This window comes from Carassius gibelio, chromosome A7, assembly GCF_023724105.1.
Source record: "Carassius gibelio isolate Cgi1373 ecotype wild population from Czech Republic chromosome A7, carGib1.2-hapl.c, whole genome shotgun sequence".
Classification (NCBI taxonomy): domain Eukaryota; kingdom Metazoa; phylum Chordata; class Actinopteri; order Cypriniformes; family Cyprinidae; genus Carassius; species Carassius gibelio.
The window spans coordinates 19895320-19913230 of record NC_068377.1 but is presented as its reverse complement, the minus strand read 5'-3'; the positions used below and the strand labels follow the sequence as shown (position 1 = coordinate 19913230).

At 39.1% G+C, this 17911-nt stretch overlaps 2 protein-coding genes across 37 annotated transcripts in view; both read right to left on the bottom strand.

The window, feature by feature from the left end:
- The window catches only part of LOC128016748 (SWI/SNF-related matrix-associated actin-dependent regulator of chromatin subfamily D member 3), a 35923-nt gene extending 34237 nt beyond the window's left edge, over positions 1 to 1686 (bottom strand). Inside the window, exon 1 of the mRNA XM_052601498.1 lies at positions 1346 to 1686. Within this exon, the coding sequence (XP_052457458.1) occupies positions 1346 to 1357 (12 nt within the window). The 5' untranslated portion in view covers positions 1358 to 1686. The remainder of the gene's footprint in view (positions 1 to 1345) is intronic.
- Positions 1687 to 2547: 861 nt separating this feature from the next.
- Positions 2548 to 15273, bottom strand: LOC128016745 (transcriptional repressor NF-X1-like). 36 transcript variants are annotated; one of them, XM_052601472.1, is made up of 26 exons: positions 15101 to 15273; positions 13630 to 14733; positions 13480 to 13554; positions 13234 to 13404; positions 10617 to 10778; positions 9594 to 9671; positions 9320 to 9425; positions 8960 to 9031; positions 8731 to 8870; positions 8552 to 8651; positions 8071 to 8288; positions 7521 to 7618; positions 7405 to 7435; positions 7212 to 7294; positions 7017 to 7125; positions 6812 to 6931; positions 5685 to 5764; positions 5337 to 5567; positions 4958 to 5031; positions 4709 to 4807; positions 4382 to 4423; positions 4186 to 4278; positions 3652 to 3718; positions 3404 to 3549; positions 3124 to 3228; positions 2548 to 2681 (listed from the first exon to the last, which is right to left on the bottom strand). In XM_052601472.1, the coding sequence occupies exons 1-26, from the start codon at positions 15120 to 15122 to the stop codon at positions 2606 to 2608; spliced, it is 3702 nt and encodes a 1233-aa protein (XP_052457432.1). In that variant the 5' UTR covers positions 15123 to 15273; the 3' UTR covers positions 2548 to 2605. The 36 variants fall into 36 exon arrangements, with proteins under 36 accessions (XP_052457432.1, XP_052457439.1, XP_052457441.1 ...); XM_052601479.1 differs by having other exon boundaries at positions 13705 to 14733; XM_052601481.1 differs by lacking the exon at positions 13480 to 13554 and adding an exon at positions 13555 to 13605 and having other exon boundaries at positions 13234 to 13479; positions 13756 to 14733.
- Positions 15274 to 17911: the final 2638 nt, after the last annotated feature.

The following is a 17911-nucleotide window of genomic DNA, read 5'->3' as shown; positions in this document are numbered from 1 at the left end:
GAGCAGGAAATAATATATACAATACAAACCCCACACACACTCCAATATAACACTTTTTTTTTCAGAGACACAAGATTTCAGAGACTGCATTCACAAAATGCCATTTCTATAACTATAAAATGTTATATTCAATATAGATATTTCCATGACTTCAGGCTTTAAAATCATTTTTTTTTAATCCTGAAATTTCCAGGTTTCCCATCACTGCACGGACCTTTACAGTTTTTCTCTTTAAAGGTCCGCGACTGGTGCTTAAAAAAATGACAGCTATAATAATAGCTGACTGCTTTATTAGTTATAAAGCTAAGTTTTTCCAGCATTAACCCCTTAACTGTCACTCACATTTTTGAACATAGACTTTATAGTGCACAATCCAAACTTACATTTTTATAATTCATGAAAACATTTTGTAACATGATATTGATGTACCATTTACATGATAATGCAATGTCTGATTTGAAAATGGGTTTTAAAGGATGAATTTTGAAATTTTAAGTTTTCTGTTGATATATAATTTCTGATGATTTCTAAAATGTGATAGAGAAAAGTCTATTTTTTTTAAACAAAGGTCAGAACTCCTGTTATAATGTAGATTTTTGAGGGTGCACTCTTTTCATAAATTAATCTATTACTTTTCCTACATAATTTTTAACAAAAAACACTGGTAAAATATATATTTGGGAGTCTTAGACCTTTCCAACGATATAAAGTTTGTCAAGATTAGATTAGATTTAATTGTAATATAGTGAAGTAAATGTAGGCGTCCCATACGAGACAGGGTGACAGTTAAAACTACTTACAGAAACATACTTTTAAATACCAATAAATCCCATACCTTCACTCAAAGACAAACAAACAGAGTTCACATTGACAATAATAGTGAATTTTGAGGAAAGGCATCTTTATATTGCTAGTTGCAACACCAAACAACTGAAGCTAAGAGGTAATTAGGCTCTTAGCAGAGTACATGGGGGCATCTGATGTCTCAGAACATCTCCACTAACACTAAACACTGCTCTGAACTCTCACTCCATTCAGCATCATGATCATGAAGAACCCTCCATCAGTACTGAAGATCAGTGATGGAGAAGACAGGATTAGCACGTGCACCAGTGTGTGTGTGTTCTATCTGGCTTCATATACAGTCTCTTTCTGCTCTTTACATTGCCAAATAAACTAGATCCAGTCGGAAAACTCCCACGCGCACTAATCTGAATGTTTGTGATGAGATGGGCGGATTATACACCATCAGGACGTTAACGGACCGCAGACACTGAACACTGTTGATTAATAAGTGCTCAGTGGAGTAGATGACATTGTAATGATGTTGCTGTAAATGTCCTACCTTCCTCTCCATGGCTGATGGTTACTGAGGCTGGTTGTTAGCGAAAGGGCAGCAAATAGCAGATGAAGAAGCGGATGTGTGTCCGGCGCGAGGGAGATGGAGTTCTTTATAGCTTGAAGCACACACACACACACCCTGTTGCTCGGTACTGGAGTGACTGGACAGTCAGTGAGTGGAGACTGAGAGGCAGTGGAGTGAGGAGGGGATGCAGCCAGAGACGGTGTGAGCGCCGAGGCGCACGCGCGTTCCCCGCTGCTTCGAATAGAACTCGGGAATTCGGAGGGAGCGTCAGCAAATTACGCGCTGCTCCCTGCGCGCCTTGACAGCCACTAACACGAGCCGTCGGAATACAGTGGGGACTTTGTCGAACAGGCCTTAAATACTACGCAATATGAGCGGGAAAAGTCCGCCAAATATCTGCACAAGAAGATGAGAGTAAAGAAGAGATGGCAGTAGATCAAATAAGTTTCCGAAGACTAGTGGTCACACACAAACAGCCAAGAGCTGCTGGTTCTCCCTCACAATGACCGCCGTCGACAACAGCTATTAAAAGTGATTAGAAAGGGATAGTTCCCTCCAAAACTAAAGTTCTGTGATTATCGTTATGTAGACTATCTCAAGATCAATCATACAGTGAACAATCATTTTTCGTAACCTTATTGAACTAATTTTTAAGGATGCATTGTTTTTCCCATGTCCAGTAAGGCTCTATCCAAGCGTCTAGCTACGAAAATTAACCATAGTTTCATTATAGCAAAGGTGTAGTAGCTATGCTTTTTTATTATTATTATTTATGGTTAATTTTCGTAAGCAAGAGACCCATCGGTTTCTAGTTTTGTGCCATCAGGCATTCACTGAACAATGGTAGTCTTCCAGCACTTCACTGTCATTAAACCCTAAGAAGAAATTTTTTATGTACCTTCAGATGTTTCCTGATATAAGTGAATGTTGATGTCAGGGTCACTACTCTCACAGAAGAAACTAATTATTATGGAGTGCCACAATATAATTCCTGTTGGGCTCAGAAGAAAGCAAAACTAGGCTACATGATCACACAATGTGGAGAACTACTGATGTCCCTTCATTGTTTAATATTACACTTCACATGAACTGCAGAAAGTTTGTGAGATACTATAGTCAAAAATTATAGCTTTAGATTCTCACCGTGATTGTGTTCAGAACTGTGACGCTATAATGAAAAGAAGTTTTTGGACAGCTTTATTTTGTGTGATTAATACATTGAATGTTCAAAATTTCATGTCAATCCTGCACATCAAAATAATCAATGGAGAGATCCTCTCTAGATTGTTTCTTCCAAGCATCACTGTTGTCGGCCCTGAAACAAATGTGAATAAAAACTTGTATTAGTTATGACATACTTTACAATGAAAACACTTCATATTACATGAGCACACAAAATATTAAAGAACAAACATGTACAGGCCACAGAAGTATTATTTACTTTGACAAGAGAGTGTGGTTTAATCACTGCACATAATTAACATAATTCAATTTTTTTGAAATACTAAAGTTAAGCAAGGAAGGATGCAGATCTGTAATACATTTCTATTTCAAATAAATTTAGAGCTATTTATAAAAAAAAAATCCTAATTAAAATGATTTATTAAAAGATCATGTGACACTGAAGAAATATGAAAAGGCTGTTAATTCACCTTTGCCATCACATGAATAAATAACATTTTAAAATGTTGTAAAATAGAAAACAGTTATTTTAAACTGTATTAGCATTATAAGTGTAGAGAGATGTGTGAACATACTTGCTGGTTTGTTGTTTGATGTGGGCAATAGGAGGGGGGGCTCTGGAGACAGTTTCCCTTTCAACCAAAGCAGCCAGACTAGTGTTAGGACACACTGCTTTCCCCCTGAAAACACAACATGTGAAACAATCAATCGTACCTAGCCAGTGCTAATGACACAAAGACACCTGCTTAACTAAGAGACACCTTTTAAGTTTACTTTTTTAAGCATAAAAACAAACACAAGTATTCCCTAGTCATAGTTGGAGGCCCAGTCTAATATTTGACAGTTTCTGTTGACCTGATGGCAGTGATCACTACATTGCGCTTGGGTTCACTATCATAGCTGACGCTTTCCACACCATAAGCCTCCGCAAGCTCATGGATTATTCTCCTGTGTTCACGCTTCATAGGTGGAAAACAGTGACTCCTCTTAGTCTGTTTACCCTGCGAAAAAACACAATTACAGAGCTCTGAAAAATGAAACCAGAAGTGCTTGGATAGTGGACAGTTAACTATTTATAGTCTGATCATTGGTCTACATTTTACCTTGTTAGCCAGTTCAACTAAATTCTTAATCTCCTCCTCAATTTCACTGACAAACTTGAAATCTTTCCTGAATTAAAAAACAAAAACGTTTAATTAGTTTATGCATTCAGGCCTATAGTGGCTCTATAGTAGACTATATATTTAACTTATTATACACATCAGTTTTTCTTTTAACTGTCAAAGCAAATGTGCAAGAACCCAAACTCATTACTATTGATGTTCAGTCATTAAAAAATAAAAGATAAGCATTTGTTGCTGTTATAAGTAGGCTGCATCCCCATTCATTTTTATATGTGGAGCATGGTTGCTTTTGAAAATTCATTCCTGTTCAGTTCATACAATTGGCAAGGTACCGAAGCTATTAAATGTAGTGAATAAAACTATAAGACTATTTTCAAGAATGCAACAGAAGTAAAATGGAGCATTCATTGTGAGCTCTTTTACAGAATTTGAGCTTAGAAATATCTCATACAACCATGCCCTAGCTTTATGTACTGTTGATACATTCTTGAAGTATTTTAGAATTTGAACCACCTTGCATCTTCTTTGAGAGAGTCACTATATTTGGAAGACGCTGACTTGAAGGTATCCACCGCCTGATCAATCTGCAGGGCCTCGGCCAGCCGCCTGGAGGCAGAAACAGAACCCATCAACACCTGCACACCCACACATAGACATATCTAGTAATATATTCAGGGAAAGATTGTGTGAATAAACTCCTTATGTTCACCTGTTCCTCTCCAGTGTAGCACATTCTTGATCACACTCCAACCTGTGAGAGAACAACCAAATAAAAAGGTTACTCCACAACTGAAGCACATTACTAATAATGTTTACATTCGTTTAGGTAAAAGTGCCATGTCAATTTTTACTTGCATTTTGAGGTTAGTGAGTGTTAATTCTGTACCCTGCTCTCTTTCAATGCAGCTTTGAACTTGTCAGAAACAGCTAAAACTAATGCTGTTGTCATTTACATGAGATAAACTGACCCACAGATGATTCTTCTGGAGAACTAATAAAACCAAACAGCCTTGCAAGCTTTAGTCTGGGAGTATACCTGGCCTTTCTCTGCTCTTTCTTCGTCAGCTGTCCAATGTCTACGGACTCTCCCAGCTGCATATCTGACAGCTTACTGGCAACGGAAATAGCTGCATATCTGCAGAATATAGAGATGAAAATTATATTTGACCTCTGATCAGCTACAACATATGAAATTGATAGCACTTTTTGTGTATATCATTCATTTTAAATGTATTGGCTTGCTATCTGTGCACTATGAATGCTTTGATAGCAGGGAATGTTTTACCTTTGATAGGAACTAGCTGCATCAGTGCAAGGAATAGTCTCTTTCCTTCGGCCACAGTCACACTTCAGTGCCACCTAGAGATCAAAAGTGGGAAATAAGTACGGCTATAATGTAAGGCTCACCGTTTTGAACACTAAGTGTCTACAGAAATAAAGGATATAGCTGAGGAGTTTTTGTGCTTAGATATTCAGATAACATTTATGAAAACCATAATTTACTGTTTCATGCCAATATTTTACATAACCCATAATGTATGTGTCTATAAGCATGTGCCAGAAGACCACAAGCACGCTGCAGCTGAGGAAACAAAGGACTGCTTTGAGCCATAACTGCATGTATAAACCAACTGTGTAGATGTTGGATGAGGGAAGGGCAGTACCTTGGCACTGCAGACAGTGGGTGGACAGGGGGTGCCTGGGTGGCAGGGAGCAGCACAGGGGTGTCCACAGCTTGTTCTAGGGTGAGTGCATGGCTGCTTACACTCTCCCTCTGCCTGGCATTCACCACGGTGACATATTTTCTTACAGCGATGCGAACCGCAGGGTAAGAGCTTATCACACGCTAAACCACACGAGATGTCCTGCAGGTGGCATGGGATATTACTCCTTTGCTAGGGGAGAATTGTCAAAGTGGTGTGCAAGATGAGATTTTGAACTTTTCTTTAATAGAGTGCAAAATAGGATTGTCTATGCTTAACATTTAAAATGTTTATAAAATGTATTTTTACCTCATGATTACCCATGCACCACTTCTTGGTGAGGTAGGTACAGGGTGGACATCTCTCCTCAGTGTGGCATGAATGGAACACTATAGAAAAATCATAAAACAATTCAGCAAGGGTGCATTAAGTGACAACTAAAGAATTTTATATTGTTACAAAAGATAACCATTTCCAAATAAATACTATTCTTTTGAACTTTCCCTTCATCCAGTCAAATAAAATAAGCAGTTTTCATCAAAATTTTAAGCAGCACAAATGTTTCCAACATTGATAGTAATAGGAAATGTGTCTTGAGCATTACAACAGCATGTTACAATGATTTCTGAAGGGTCACGTGACACTGAAGACTGGAGTAAGTGAGGTTTACCGTCACAGCACAGGAATAAATTACCATTTTAAATGTTTAAATAGAAAACATTGATTTGATATGGTTATAACATTTCACAATATTACTGTTTTTACTGTACTGAACAAATAAATGCAGACTTGTAAAGCATGAGAACTTTTTTTTTTTTTTTTAAGAAAATCTTTAAAGGTGACATTGGAAGCAAGATTCACTTTTACATGGTGTCTGCATATAAATGTCTAATAGTATGTGGACACAACCATACTACAATGATTAAAATCCATTTACTATTTTTTTTTTAATCCCCCAAAAAACCAAACAGTCTTCATTATCAAGCTGTTTTGATTTTGAGCAGTAAGACGTCATACTGCTCAGGCCATGCCCATAACCGCTGACGCACAGTCACGTATTGCCATATCTCCACCCTCAGCCAGTTGTATGCCACTTTCTCTGCGTTTAAGCAGCTATAGCGACAACGTCTTTCTTTTAAGCAATGCAGGTGTTTTGCAGCTGGATGTAAAAGTGGACATAAGAGTTTTCATTTTCTCCCGACATCAGTGCGACTGAAGCCCCAGTGGATTAATTAAGTTTTTGATAGTAACGCCCCACCAAATACAAAAAAAAAAAAAAAAAAAAAAAAAAAACGGAAGAGGGGGGTGGGGTGAGCAGTAGCTCATTATCATTTAAAGACTGGCCACCTTCATAATGAATCATACAGTGTGTGTATACATCTTGCCAAATATCCATGATTGTGTATGCTTGTGGTTGACTGAGCAGACAGAAGTACCTGGATGATCACAATCATGACTTCGGGTACATAAGTTTTTACATTCAGGGGGTCTGGTTCCACAAGGGATGGGCGGGAAGAGCACAGTCTCCCCGCAGTAGCACGCCAACTCATCAAAACCTTAGAGAAAACACACAGTGCTGTGTAAGAAGAAAAAATAAAAGAGATGGACATGCGCGAAGATGCTCTTGAAGCCCAGGCTTACTGGTTTGCCAACAAGGCTGGCAGTTCCCACGGTGGCAAAGGTCCTGACATCGATGTAGACCGCAATTGAGCTTGTAACCACAAATCATTGAGCACTTATGCTCCAGATCCTGATAAAGAGAGAGAATGTTTACTGAAGCCATTCTTGTGGCTACTGCACCTAGATAAACCTTTCATGAAAATATAAAAGACTCACCACACAACACATCTCCCCACACTTGTGTCTGCCGCAGGAGCGCTTCCTGATGCAGCGTTTCTCACACGTAAACATCATGTCTTCTGTTAAGGATTAAACATTAGCATTGCAACTGCTACTTTGGTATAGTACGTATAATTAATGTGCTGCACATATAACTGCCATGTTGTCCCACAATCATCAAAAGACTTACGTTCAGTCTGAATGGCTGCACAAGGAACTTCCTATGAAGACAAGACAGAGTATGAATTACATCTGCAGTTTTCAGAACTTCCTGACCTTTGTGCAGCTGTATGATAACCATCTAACCTTGCTGTTGCTGCCACATCTGCATTTAATAGAGGAGGTCAAAGAGCACGGCCCACAGCTGTCCTCGTGGCAGAGCTTTTCACACAAGTGGACAGAATCTAGTGCAAGGAATATAAGAATTTTGAACAGTTTTATGTTGAAAACATCACACTTTGTGCTAATGTGAGAGAATGGAAATGATTAGAGACTGTCAAGTATTTACTCCCAACTATAGTCACGCTCTTTCCTTGAATTTGAAAGGAGCAACATTTTTATTAAGGCGGTAATATTATAATGAGATCCCTTTGCCACCTCACCAAGGGAGCGAAATATGACGTGCTCGTTTTCTCAGACGCCTGCAGAAAAAGGCCAACCAAAACCATATTACTGGGTTAACGTATTTCACGTTTGCTTGGTAGATGCTACGGGGACCTGATTATAGCACTTAAACCCTGGAGAAGCCAGATTTTCATGATGTGCCACGTTCATGATATTAAGCTGTGAAGTTAATAATTTCAATTAAACAAACTTAAATTCCGCTCAAATTTATGAACAAAAATCAAACCCATACCATCATCTCCACATGGCAGTGGTTTGTTGCAGGTCTTGCCACAGGAGGGGATCGGGTCAGTACAGTTCTTTCTCTCTGGGTAGCCGAGCTCTAGAAGTTTAGATAATGGAGTCTGTCCACACGAACAGCTGCGCACCAGCTTGGGGCTGAGTGGACATGACGGACACTGCCCAGGGTGGCATAACTGCTGACAGCGATGGGACTGGCAGTCCAGCATCCTAGAATAACAGATTGAAAGATGTCAGCTCAGACACATTAACTGAAAAAGCACTGCAAAATAACTGAATACAAATGTCAAAATGAAACCGTCAAACAGGCCAAAAACGAACACATTATTAAAAAGGTCACAAATCTATTTATTTAAGACTAGGTAACTTTTAGGACTATTTAAATGTCTTTGTTAAGACTCTGCATACAAAAAACTTTTTAAAATATTAATGTCAGATATTGACAAGTGAAGATATGTTATATTAATACATACTTTCCACAGGTTTTGCAACAGGAGAAATATCCTGATCCATCAAAATGGCCACAATCAGTCCCACATGCCACCTCCCTGAACACCACACCACAAAAGCAAGCTGAAAGGGGATTATAATGCATGAAATTAGATGACTGAATAAACACTGAAACCAATTCAATGACACAAGGAATACTTACCTTGCTGAACACGAAGTGGGCAGGGTTGGCATGGCCCTGAGTGGCACACCTGGGCACAGAAGTGCTTTGAGCAGTTCAGAAGAGCCCCACAGACTTCCTCACAAAGCAGAGGTCCAGCCTGACTGCAACGAACCTGCTTACTGCACACACAAGAAATAGGTGTTGTTTTCCCTGCACATATCTGGGTGAAGTATTAGATACAGAGATAATTACAAAAAGTGAATAGTACCTCATTCTACCACAAATGCAGGACTTTGTGATAAAAGCTGGACACTGCGGGCAGGGCCCAGGATGGCACAAGCTGCACAGAGAAAGAAATTCTTATCACGCAAGAATGTCAACTCTGGATTGACCAATGACAGCACATATCATCTAAACATGCACAAAATTACAGCTGTGCAAACAAGTGAGTTGCCTGAATGACTAGTGAGTAATCACTATTAAGAAAAACATATAATTAGTTTTAGGTTCGAAAATGTTTTTCTGACAAAAACAGTAAATATTTTTCAGCCATGGTCACCCAATCTAAGCCAAAACCATGTAAATGTATTGATTATGAAGGAATCAGGTTGTGCTGCTGGGCTCTTACATATTACAGGGGTGATTGCATTCCCCTCCACTCCTCTTTTTCCCACACATATCCCCACAGCTATGAGGGATCTCAGTGCGCTGAAACTCAGGATTGGTCACCTTCCCTGTCCATTAAAATGAAAGATGAAAAACAGAAGTCTAGAGGACTAAATTCTTCAGTTTTACAGCCTCATTCATTATAAACAAAGTCACTTTATCATTTTACAAACTGTAAGAGATTTAGAACAGAGACAAAAATATCACGCAAGATGCAGAAACCAAAATAATCTTACCACAGAAGCAGGTATACGCATTTGGGGCTTTAAGTGCCACATTCTGGCATGCAGGACAACGCCATCCTTCAGGGGCATCTGTAAATATTGAACCATTTAAATTTGTTATAAAACTAGGGACTAGCCCACTGTATTTAGCATTTTTTTTTGTTTGCATTCTTAAGTTTTTTTCCAGAAAGTTATTTCACTCTGCAGTCTCTGTAATTTGTGATGCCTCCAGGCTGTTATTCCGGGAATGCAAGACCAACTCTTATCTACTTTTAATGAGGAATTACTGAAATCTCAAGTTCTGAAATCTGAAGTCTCAGGTTTCTAAATGGGAACTGTAGTTTTTATCGGCAGCTGCAGCGATGAGATTGTTTACCAACTTCATTTAAAAGTCAGAAATTGACACCACAGAACATGCACCGGAGCAGTTATAATTGTAAAATGTTGGCCTTTTGCACACTTCTTGCCAGAAGATTAATATTGTTTAAATGGAAAGACTCTCTTCTTCCCACTTTTTCTCATTGGATTAAGGAGATTATGCAATATCTTAAACTAGAGAAAATAAGATACTCTCTTCAAGGGTCTGTCCAGAGATTTTATGCAATCTGGCAACACTTCTTTGACATTTGTTGAAAAAATCAAGTAGAGAATACTGTCCCAAAATTATTTTCATCTATATATGTATTTTTATCTATTTCATGTCTATGTATGTATCCTTTTCTAATAATCTTTACTAGTGTTTTTTTTTTTTTTACTGTATATACCCAATAATTTCTGTCTGATGGGTAGAGGGATGGGTTGTGTTGGGGGTTTGTTGTACACTGTACTGTTTCAGTTCTCCTTTGTTTTTTGTGGTATATTGTAAAATCTTGAATAAACAGACCTTGTTCCAAAAAAAAAAAAACAAATATCAGAAATTGCATTATTACAGCATTACTGCAGCCACCAAATTGTGTGTTGCAGGTTCTCCCATATTTTGGGTTATACACGGTCTTTCGTAATGTCCCCATCATTGGTGAGAGGCAGTTTACATACCATCAGCTTGAGATGCAGGTGAGCGAGCCCATTTCTTGATGCAGTTAAGGTGAAATACGTGGTAACAGCTCTGACAGCTCCAAACTGGAGCAATGAGCCGAATCACTTCACAACAGACCATACACTCATACTTCTCCTCCGTCAGCTGCTCAATCAGACAACCTATATACACACACAAACAGCATTGGAAATACAGGTTCTGGTCATACAATTAGAATATCATCAAAAAGTTGATTTCACGAATTACATTCAAAAAGTGAAACTTGTATATTGTATTCATTCATTACACATAGACTGATTTATTTCAAATGTTTATTTCTTTTAATTTTGATGATTATAACTGACAACTAAGGAAAATCCCAAATTCAGCATCTCAGAAAATAAGAATATAACTTAAGACCAATACAAAGAAAGGATTTTTTGAAATCTTGTTCAAATGAAAAGTATAAAAATAAAAAGTATGAGCATGAACAGCACTCAATACTTAGTTGGGTCTCCTTTTGCCTGAATTTCTGCAGCAATGCGGCGTGGCATGGAGTCGATCAGTCTGTGGCACTGCTCAGGTGTTATGAGAGCCCAGGTTGCTCTGACAGTGGCCATCAGCTCTTCTACATTCTTGGGTCTGTCATATCGCATCTTCCTCTTCACAATACCACATCGATTTTCTATGGGGTTAAGGTCAGGCGAGTTTGCAGGCCAATTAAGAACAAGGATCCCATGGTCCTTAAACAAGGTATTGGTAGCTTTGGGACTGTGCGCAGGTGCCAAGTCCTGTTGGATAATGAAATCTGCATCTCCATAAAGTTGGTCAGCAGCAGGAAGCATGAAGTGCTCTAAAAGTTCCTTGTATACGGCTGCGTTGATCTTGGACCTCAGAAAACACAGTGGACCAACACCAGCAGATGACATGGCACCCCAAACCATCACTGACTGTGGAAACTTTACACTGAACCTCAAGCAACGTGGATTATGTGCCTCTTCTGTCTTCCTCCAGACTCTGGGAGCCTGATTTCCAAAGGAAATGCAAAATTTACTTTCATCAGAGAACATAACTTTGGACCACTCAGCAGCAGTCCAGTCCTTATTGTCTTTAGCCCAGGCGAAACTCTTCTGAAGCTGTCTGTTGTTCAAGAGTGGCTTGACACAAGGAATGCGACAGCTGAAACCCATGTCTTACATACGTCTGTGCGTAGTGGTTCTTGAGGCACTGACTCCAGCTGCAGTCCACTCTTTGTGAATCTCCCCCACATTTTTTAATGGGTTTTGTTTCACAATCGTCTCCAGGGTGCGGTTATCCCTATTGCTTGTACACCTTTTTTCGACCACATCTTTTCCTTCCCTTCGCCTCTCTATTAATGTGCTTGGACACAGAGCCAGCTTCTTTTGCAATTACCTTTTGTCTCTTGCCCTCCTTGTGCAAGGTGTCAACGGTCGTCTTTTGGACAACTGTCAAGTCAGCAGTCTTCCCCATGATTGTGTAGCCTACAGAACTAGACTGAGAGAACATTTAAAGGACTTTGCAGGTGTTTTGAGTTAATTAGCTGATTATAATGTGGCACCAGGTATCTTCAATATTGAACCTTTTCACAATATTCTAATTTTCTGAGACACTGAATTTGGGATTTTCCTTAGTTGTCAGTTATAATCATCAAAATAAAAAAAAAACATTTGAAATATATCAGTCTGTATGTAATGAATGAAATTATAAGTTTCACTTTTTGAATGGAATTAGTCAAATAAATCAACTTTTTGTTTTTTGTTTTTGATATTCTAATTATATGACCAGCACCTGTATAATAGAGAGACACAAATACTATCAGACTCAGAAATTTGTCAATTATTAATTTTCATACAAATTATTTACAACCAGGGTAATGTTATAGGTGACAATCATTTGTAAAGAATAATAATAAAACAAGACACTTATATTTGAAAAAAGTCCAGGGGCCTGTATAATGGAGCTAGCTGAACAAACTCCGGATTACAGGACTGGTTTGAAGCTGACAAATCAGTTATAGTTAGTACCACGATGCTATTCATCAACCTCCTCTGTCAGCTCAGGCTTTAATCGTAAGTTAATTAATAGCTATTGAGGATTTGAAAGAGTGAAGTGTAACATCAGTCGTGAATAGTCAGTCACATGCTGTCCAACACTCTTCTAGCTAGTGAGATTCACTTCCCTTTTCTGCTGAATATTAAGGAAAAAGGGGACTAGAAGGACAGTTCTTTAGTAAAGTTGATTATATCTTTAGGTCAGTCCACAACATCATTTTTTAAAACATTTTTAAAGTTTCATATATTGAGTCTTAAAGTTACAGTACACTGTATAGATTTATTTACATTTAAACAAAGTTTCCTATTAAGTCTTAAATTGAAAGTGGCGGAGTGACTTCATTGCGTCAGAGATCACATTGCTCAGAACTGATTGATACAATTTTAGTTTTAAATTGCCTACTCAAAACAAAACCTGCGACAGAGCATGTCAGCTGAGGAACTGAGGTTATAAAGTGACAAACATTTGGTGATAAACCAATTTCATGGTACCTAAAACCCAGGATTGGCACAAACTAATCTAAACCAGCTCCATGATACAAGCCCCTAATTTAAAGCTCATCACCTGTCTGGGTTTCTTTGCTTTTGGGAGGCTCAATGCGCTTCACCGGTCCGGTCCGTCGCTCAGGACCCCCACCTCTCCCCAGTCCTGCATTCTGCAGAAGTGGCCTTTTCCCTCTCACAGCTCCTCTGTTCATGTTGGACTCCTCATGTCTTCTGACCTCCCCTCTCGCACCTCCTCTGTTCCTGTTGGACTCCTCATGTCTTCCTCCCTCATCTTCTGCACCTCTTCTCTCCTCCCCTCTCGCACCTCCTCTGTTTCTGTTGGATTCCTCTTGTCTTCTGCCCTCACCTTCTGCACCTCTCCTCTCCTCCCCTTTCGCACCTCGTCTGTTCCTGTTGAACTCCTCCTGTCTTCCACCCTCATCTTCTGCACCTCTCCTCTCCTCCCCTTTCGCACCTCGTCTGTTCCTGTTGAACTCCTCCTGTCTTCCTCCCTCATCTTCTGCACCTCTTCTCTCCCCCCCTTTCGCACCTCGTCTGTTCCTGTTGAACTCCTCCTGTCTTCCTCCCTCATCTTCTGCACCTCTTCTCTCCTCCCCTCTCATAGCTCCTCTGTTCCTGTTGGACTCCTCATGTCTTCCACCCTCACCTTCTGCACCTCTCCTCTCCTCCCCTTTCGCACCTCCTCTGTTCCTGTTAGACTCCTCCTGTCTTCCCCCCTCACCTTCTGCACCTCTTCTCTCCTCCCCTCTCATAGCTCCTCTGTTCCTGTTAGACTCCTCCTGTCTTCCACCCTCATCTTCTGCACCTCTCCTCTCCTCCCTGATGTTCTGAGCAGGTTCTCTTTCTCTCCAGTTACCCTCAATCCCATGGTTAGGTGCCTGTCCTTTCCTCCGGGAATTGGGGTGCATGCACCGCTCTCCACCTCTCCATCCCTTATGATTCCTCTGCTCAGGCTCTGGATGTTCGTGAACTGCTGCAGGCCTTGTGTCTCCTGCATCAGTCTGGTTTTCCCGGTTCTCCTCTTGGTCCCTGGGAAGAGGCCCCTTTATCCATCTCTCAGCTTGTGCTCTATTGGGCTGCTTGCGTCGGCTGTCATTATAAGACTTTCTCACATGGGCTTCCACAGTTGTTCTTTCTTTCTTCTCCTCATCTGTGGATCTATAAGAAGTGGGTGAGTTAGGTCGCTCACGGCCACAAGCTCCACGGCCTCTTCCTGAGCAGTCATGATCACTTCCAGGTTTCTTGCATCTCTCGTACGGAGGGCAATGGTCATTACTGCGCCGACCATCACCACGTCCTCCTCTTTGTCTCCCTCCTCGACCCCTACCTCTCAAGTCTTCTCTAATGGGAAGCTGAGCAGGAGCTAATGTATTATTGGCAGGGTTTTCAAACTCATCTTGACTCGCACTGGACTGTCTAAAGTGGTGATGAGGCCTAACATGTTGAGCCCTCCAGTCCTGACCGTGGTGCTGCTGCCTGTAATTTCTCCTAAAGGGGGGCTGGTTGGGTTTAGCTTGGGGTACAAACTCCGCAGACTCGGGATTCAACTTCGGTGCATCTAAAAGTGAAAAAAATCGATAGTCGGGTTAATTTATAATACTATCGCATTATCTATACAGCCATGACGGATTCTTTGCATACATTGCTCTGCACATTCTGCGAATACTTACTGACGATTCACGGATTTAATGACACTGTTTGTGCTTTTAACTGGTTATACATTGACAAACTAACTTCCACTCCGCCCTTTGTACATGACGTGAAGTAAAGTAAATTGATGATGTTCTCAAATAATTGAATATTATTGCTGAAATATAATAAATCTAATATTGCTGATATGAGGCCAAGCACACTTCACTTCACTACAGAAGTTAACGTTAGCTCTCACGAAGCGAGAAGCCATAACCGCTAAACGTTAATGTTACCTATAACGGACGCTTCAGCCATTCAGCCGGAACTCGAGACAGCTTTGGACGAGATTTTCTCAGAACTGTGTGGAGTATACGATAGCTAAACTGAGATTAATTGTTTGTGAGCTACACTGAGTTGGTGCTATCAGTGCTGAGACTGCTCTTCTTCTTCTTGTTTTGGCGGGTGGCATCCAACGTTAAGGTGAATTACCGCCACCTACCTACTGGAGTGTGGACCAACAGAACTTTATTTAAAGCTGCAGTAGGTAACTTTTGTAAAAAAAAATATTTTTTACATATTTGTTAAACCTGTCATTATGTCCTGACAGTAGAATATGAGACAGATAATCTGTGAAAAAAAATCAAGCTCCTCTGGCTCCTCCCAGTGCTCCTATTGCCATTTGCAGAAAGTCAATAAAAATAAGTGAGTACACCATGAATCCATTTTCCAAACCGTGTTTTTAGCTTTTCCTGAATCACTAGAGTGCGCCTATAATAAGTGTTTATATTCAGACTTTTTTAGATTGCTTCAAGGGTATCGCGGCGGAGTAACCCAGTACCTTTGTGATTCTTCATAGACATAAACAGAGAGAAGTAGTTCCGGCTACAATGTTCTTCCGCAAGACGCAAGCAGTTCTGTTTATTAACCACTAGAGCGTCAAAAGTTCCCTACCGCAGCTTTAAATAAAAATAATAATAAAAACGATAAAAAAACCTAAAGGGTAGTGAATTTGAACAATCCACAAGGGTTAACCGCTAGAGCGTCAAAAGTTACAGACTGCAGCTTTAATAAAACGGCTACGACAGAAATTGCAGTAAAAGGGTCATTATACGAAAACGTGCCATTTTGTGTCCCTCAGGAAAAAAAAGCTCTGTAAATCTTAATAAAACATAAAAGAAATGGAATATTTTATATTTTAGTTTCCATAATGTCTCATAATATAAGAATAAATTATTTTCTGTTTCTTTGGTTTTTAAAGGATTTTAATCACATTTTTGTACAAAGCATCTTGAAGAAATGTTGAAAATGGCCTGTCCCTCAGTAAGATTTTTCTACTTCTACTTGCTATCGAGGCCAAAAAAGTCAAACTATCATAAAAAAACATATACTTGTATAAAGCCTTAAGTGTCAGTTCATTAGTCATAAATGGATTTTATTCTTAACGTGTCAAATAAAATAAAAAAACACACAATTTAGTCGGGTCCCTAGGTTCTCGTCAACCCTGTTACTTTTTATAAAAACACCTCTTTAAAGATAATGGACTGTTCCAAAAGTTGCATCAGTTCCAGGAAGTGACATTATCTGACTTTCATGAAGTTGATGGTAGAAGACAAGTAAGTGTTCTCTTCTTTTTAATGAATTTTCTTTGAGGTTATGTAATGTCTGAAAGACAGGGACACGCTCATTGTGTCAGCCCTGTTACCAGAAAAGCATATGTTAAAAAGTTTTTTGTACATATTTAAAAATTTACATATATGATAATATTTAAGCCTCTCATTAAGGCACGTAATGTAGTGTCATTACCTATACCTCATGGCTAGTAATGGCCGGCAATAACCTTTTTCGTCAACCCTGTTACCGTCAACCCTGTAACCATTCCAGGGTAAGAGGGTTGACCCAAGTACGCTTTTGTGTGTCTTACCCATGTTGTATACACAAGAAGGGTTAAATCAAGGGCAACTGGACTAGGTACGTCCATATTTGAAGCTATTGCCTCTCATCCAAGGGGTTTCTTCATTTCTAAATGACTGATGGGGAGTGCCAGGCATTTAACCTCTGTGGGGTTGTCACCCCTGAGCCAACCCTTCTTGGATAACTATGACCTGGATGACTGAGAATTTTAACAGACATACTTTTCTTACAAATAGTATACATAATATACATGTTTTTACAGTTTTTATCCCTAAAAATCATGTTTTTTTATTTATTCTACTGATAGATAGGCTAAAATATGTTGAGGTTACTGATCTATACTGATACACACAAGTGCATTGGGTTTTATAAATGTGCTTTATAAATCAAAAGTCATTATTTTTTTTATTATGAGAAGTCAATAAATTAACAAGCTTTTCAGTTTGCATTTGGGATACTCTCCATACATGCACTCCATCCAAATAGTTTGAAAAAGTTTTCTTGTCAAAAAATAAATCAAGCTTGTGTGACTTGTATGATTATTTGATGGCATGTGAACTACTTACATTTACAGTATGCTACACAATCATAAATAATCAGGGCTGGGGTGTAACGAAATACATGTAACAGCGTTACGTATGTAAAATACAAAATATGAGTAACTGTATTTCGTTAAAATTACATTTTAAATAAGGGGTAATCAGATTACAGTAACATCTGAAAACTATTTTAGATTACCAGTGATTACTTTTATTTTGATGTAATTTATTAATTTAATATTTAAGTTTGGGGATTTCAAACAATACCGCGACTGATTTTTTCCCGTTACAAGCACATAACGACACAAACATTCTCCTAGAAATCACACTATGCATTCAGTCAACAGATCCATACGAAGCATGCATAAAATAAAGGTTTATGAAGTCAAACAATAGCTTTATGTGGTTTACAGATGAACTTCTTTATTCATTCGAAATGTTCAGTATCATCTTTGGCTCGGTAATGCAAGTTCACGATCCAATTCGTGAACAGATGATTCTTATTCGTGAATCTTTTAAAATAATAATTTCCTTTATTTATTTATTTAATGAAACCAGTGTGGAAACCAATGCTTCACTAACGGGATAGATCTGGGTCAGGGTATATTCTGGCAAACCGTTTACCAATCAAGTTTCTCAATTGGCAAAGCAAAC

What these genes read in the sequence shown, in the direction of transcription:
- LOC128016745 (XM_052601457.1), bottom strand. Translation starts at nt 15,122, where the DNA reads ATGGCTGAAGCGTCCGTTATAG. An exon ending in ACTGCCATGTGGAGATGATG is followed by an intron (nt 7,619 to 8,070) that starts GTATGGGTTTGA and finishes TCCTTGCACTAG; the next exon opens with ATTCTGTCCACTTGTGTGAA. An exon ending in TGCAGCCATTCAGACTGAAC is followed by an intron (nt 7,295 to 7,404) that starts GTAAGTCTTTTG and finishes AATCCTTAACAG; the next exon opens with AAGACATGATGTTTACGTGT.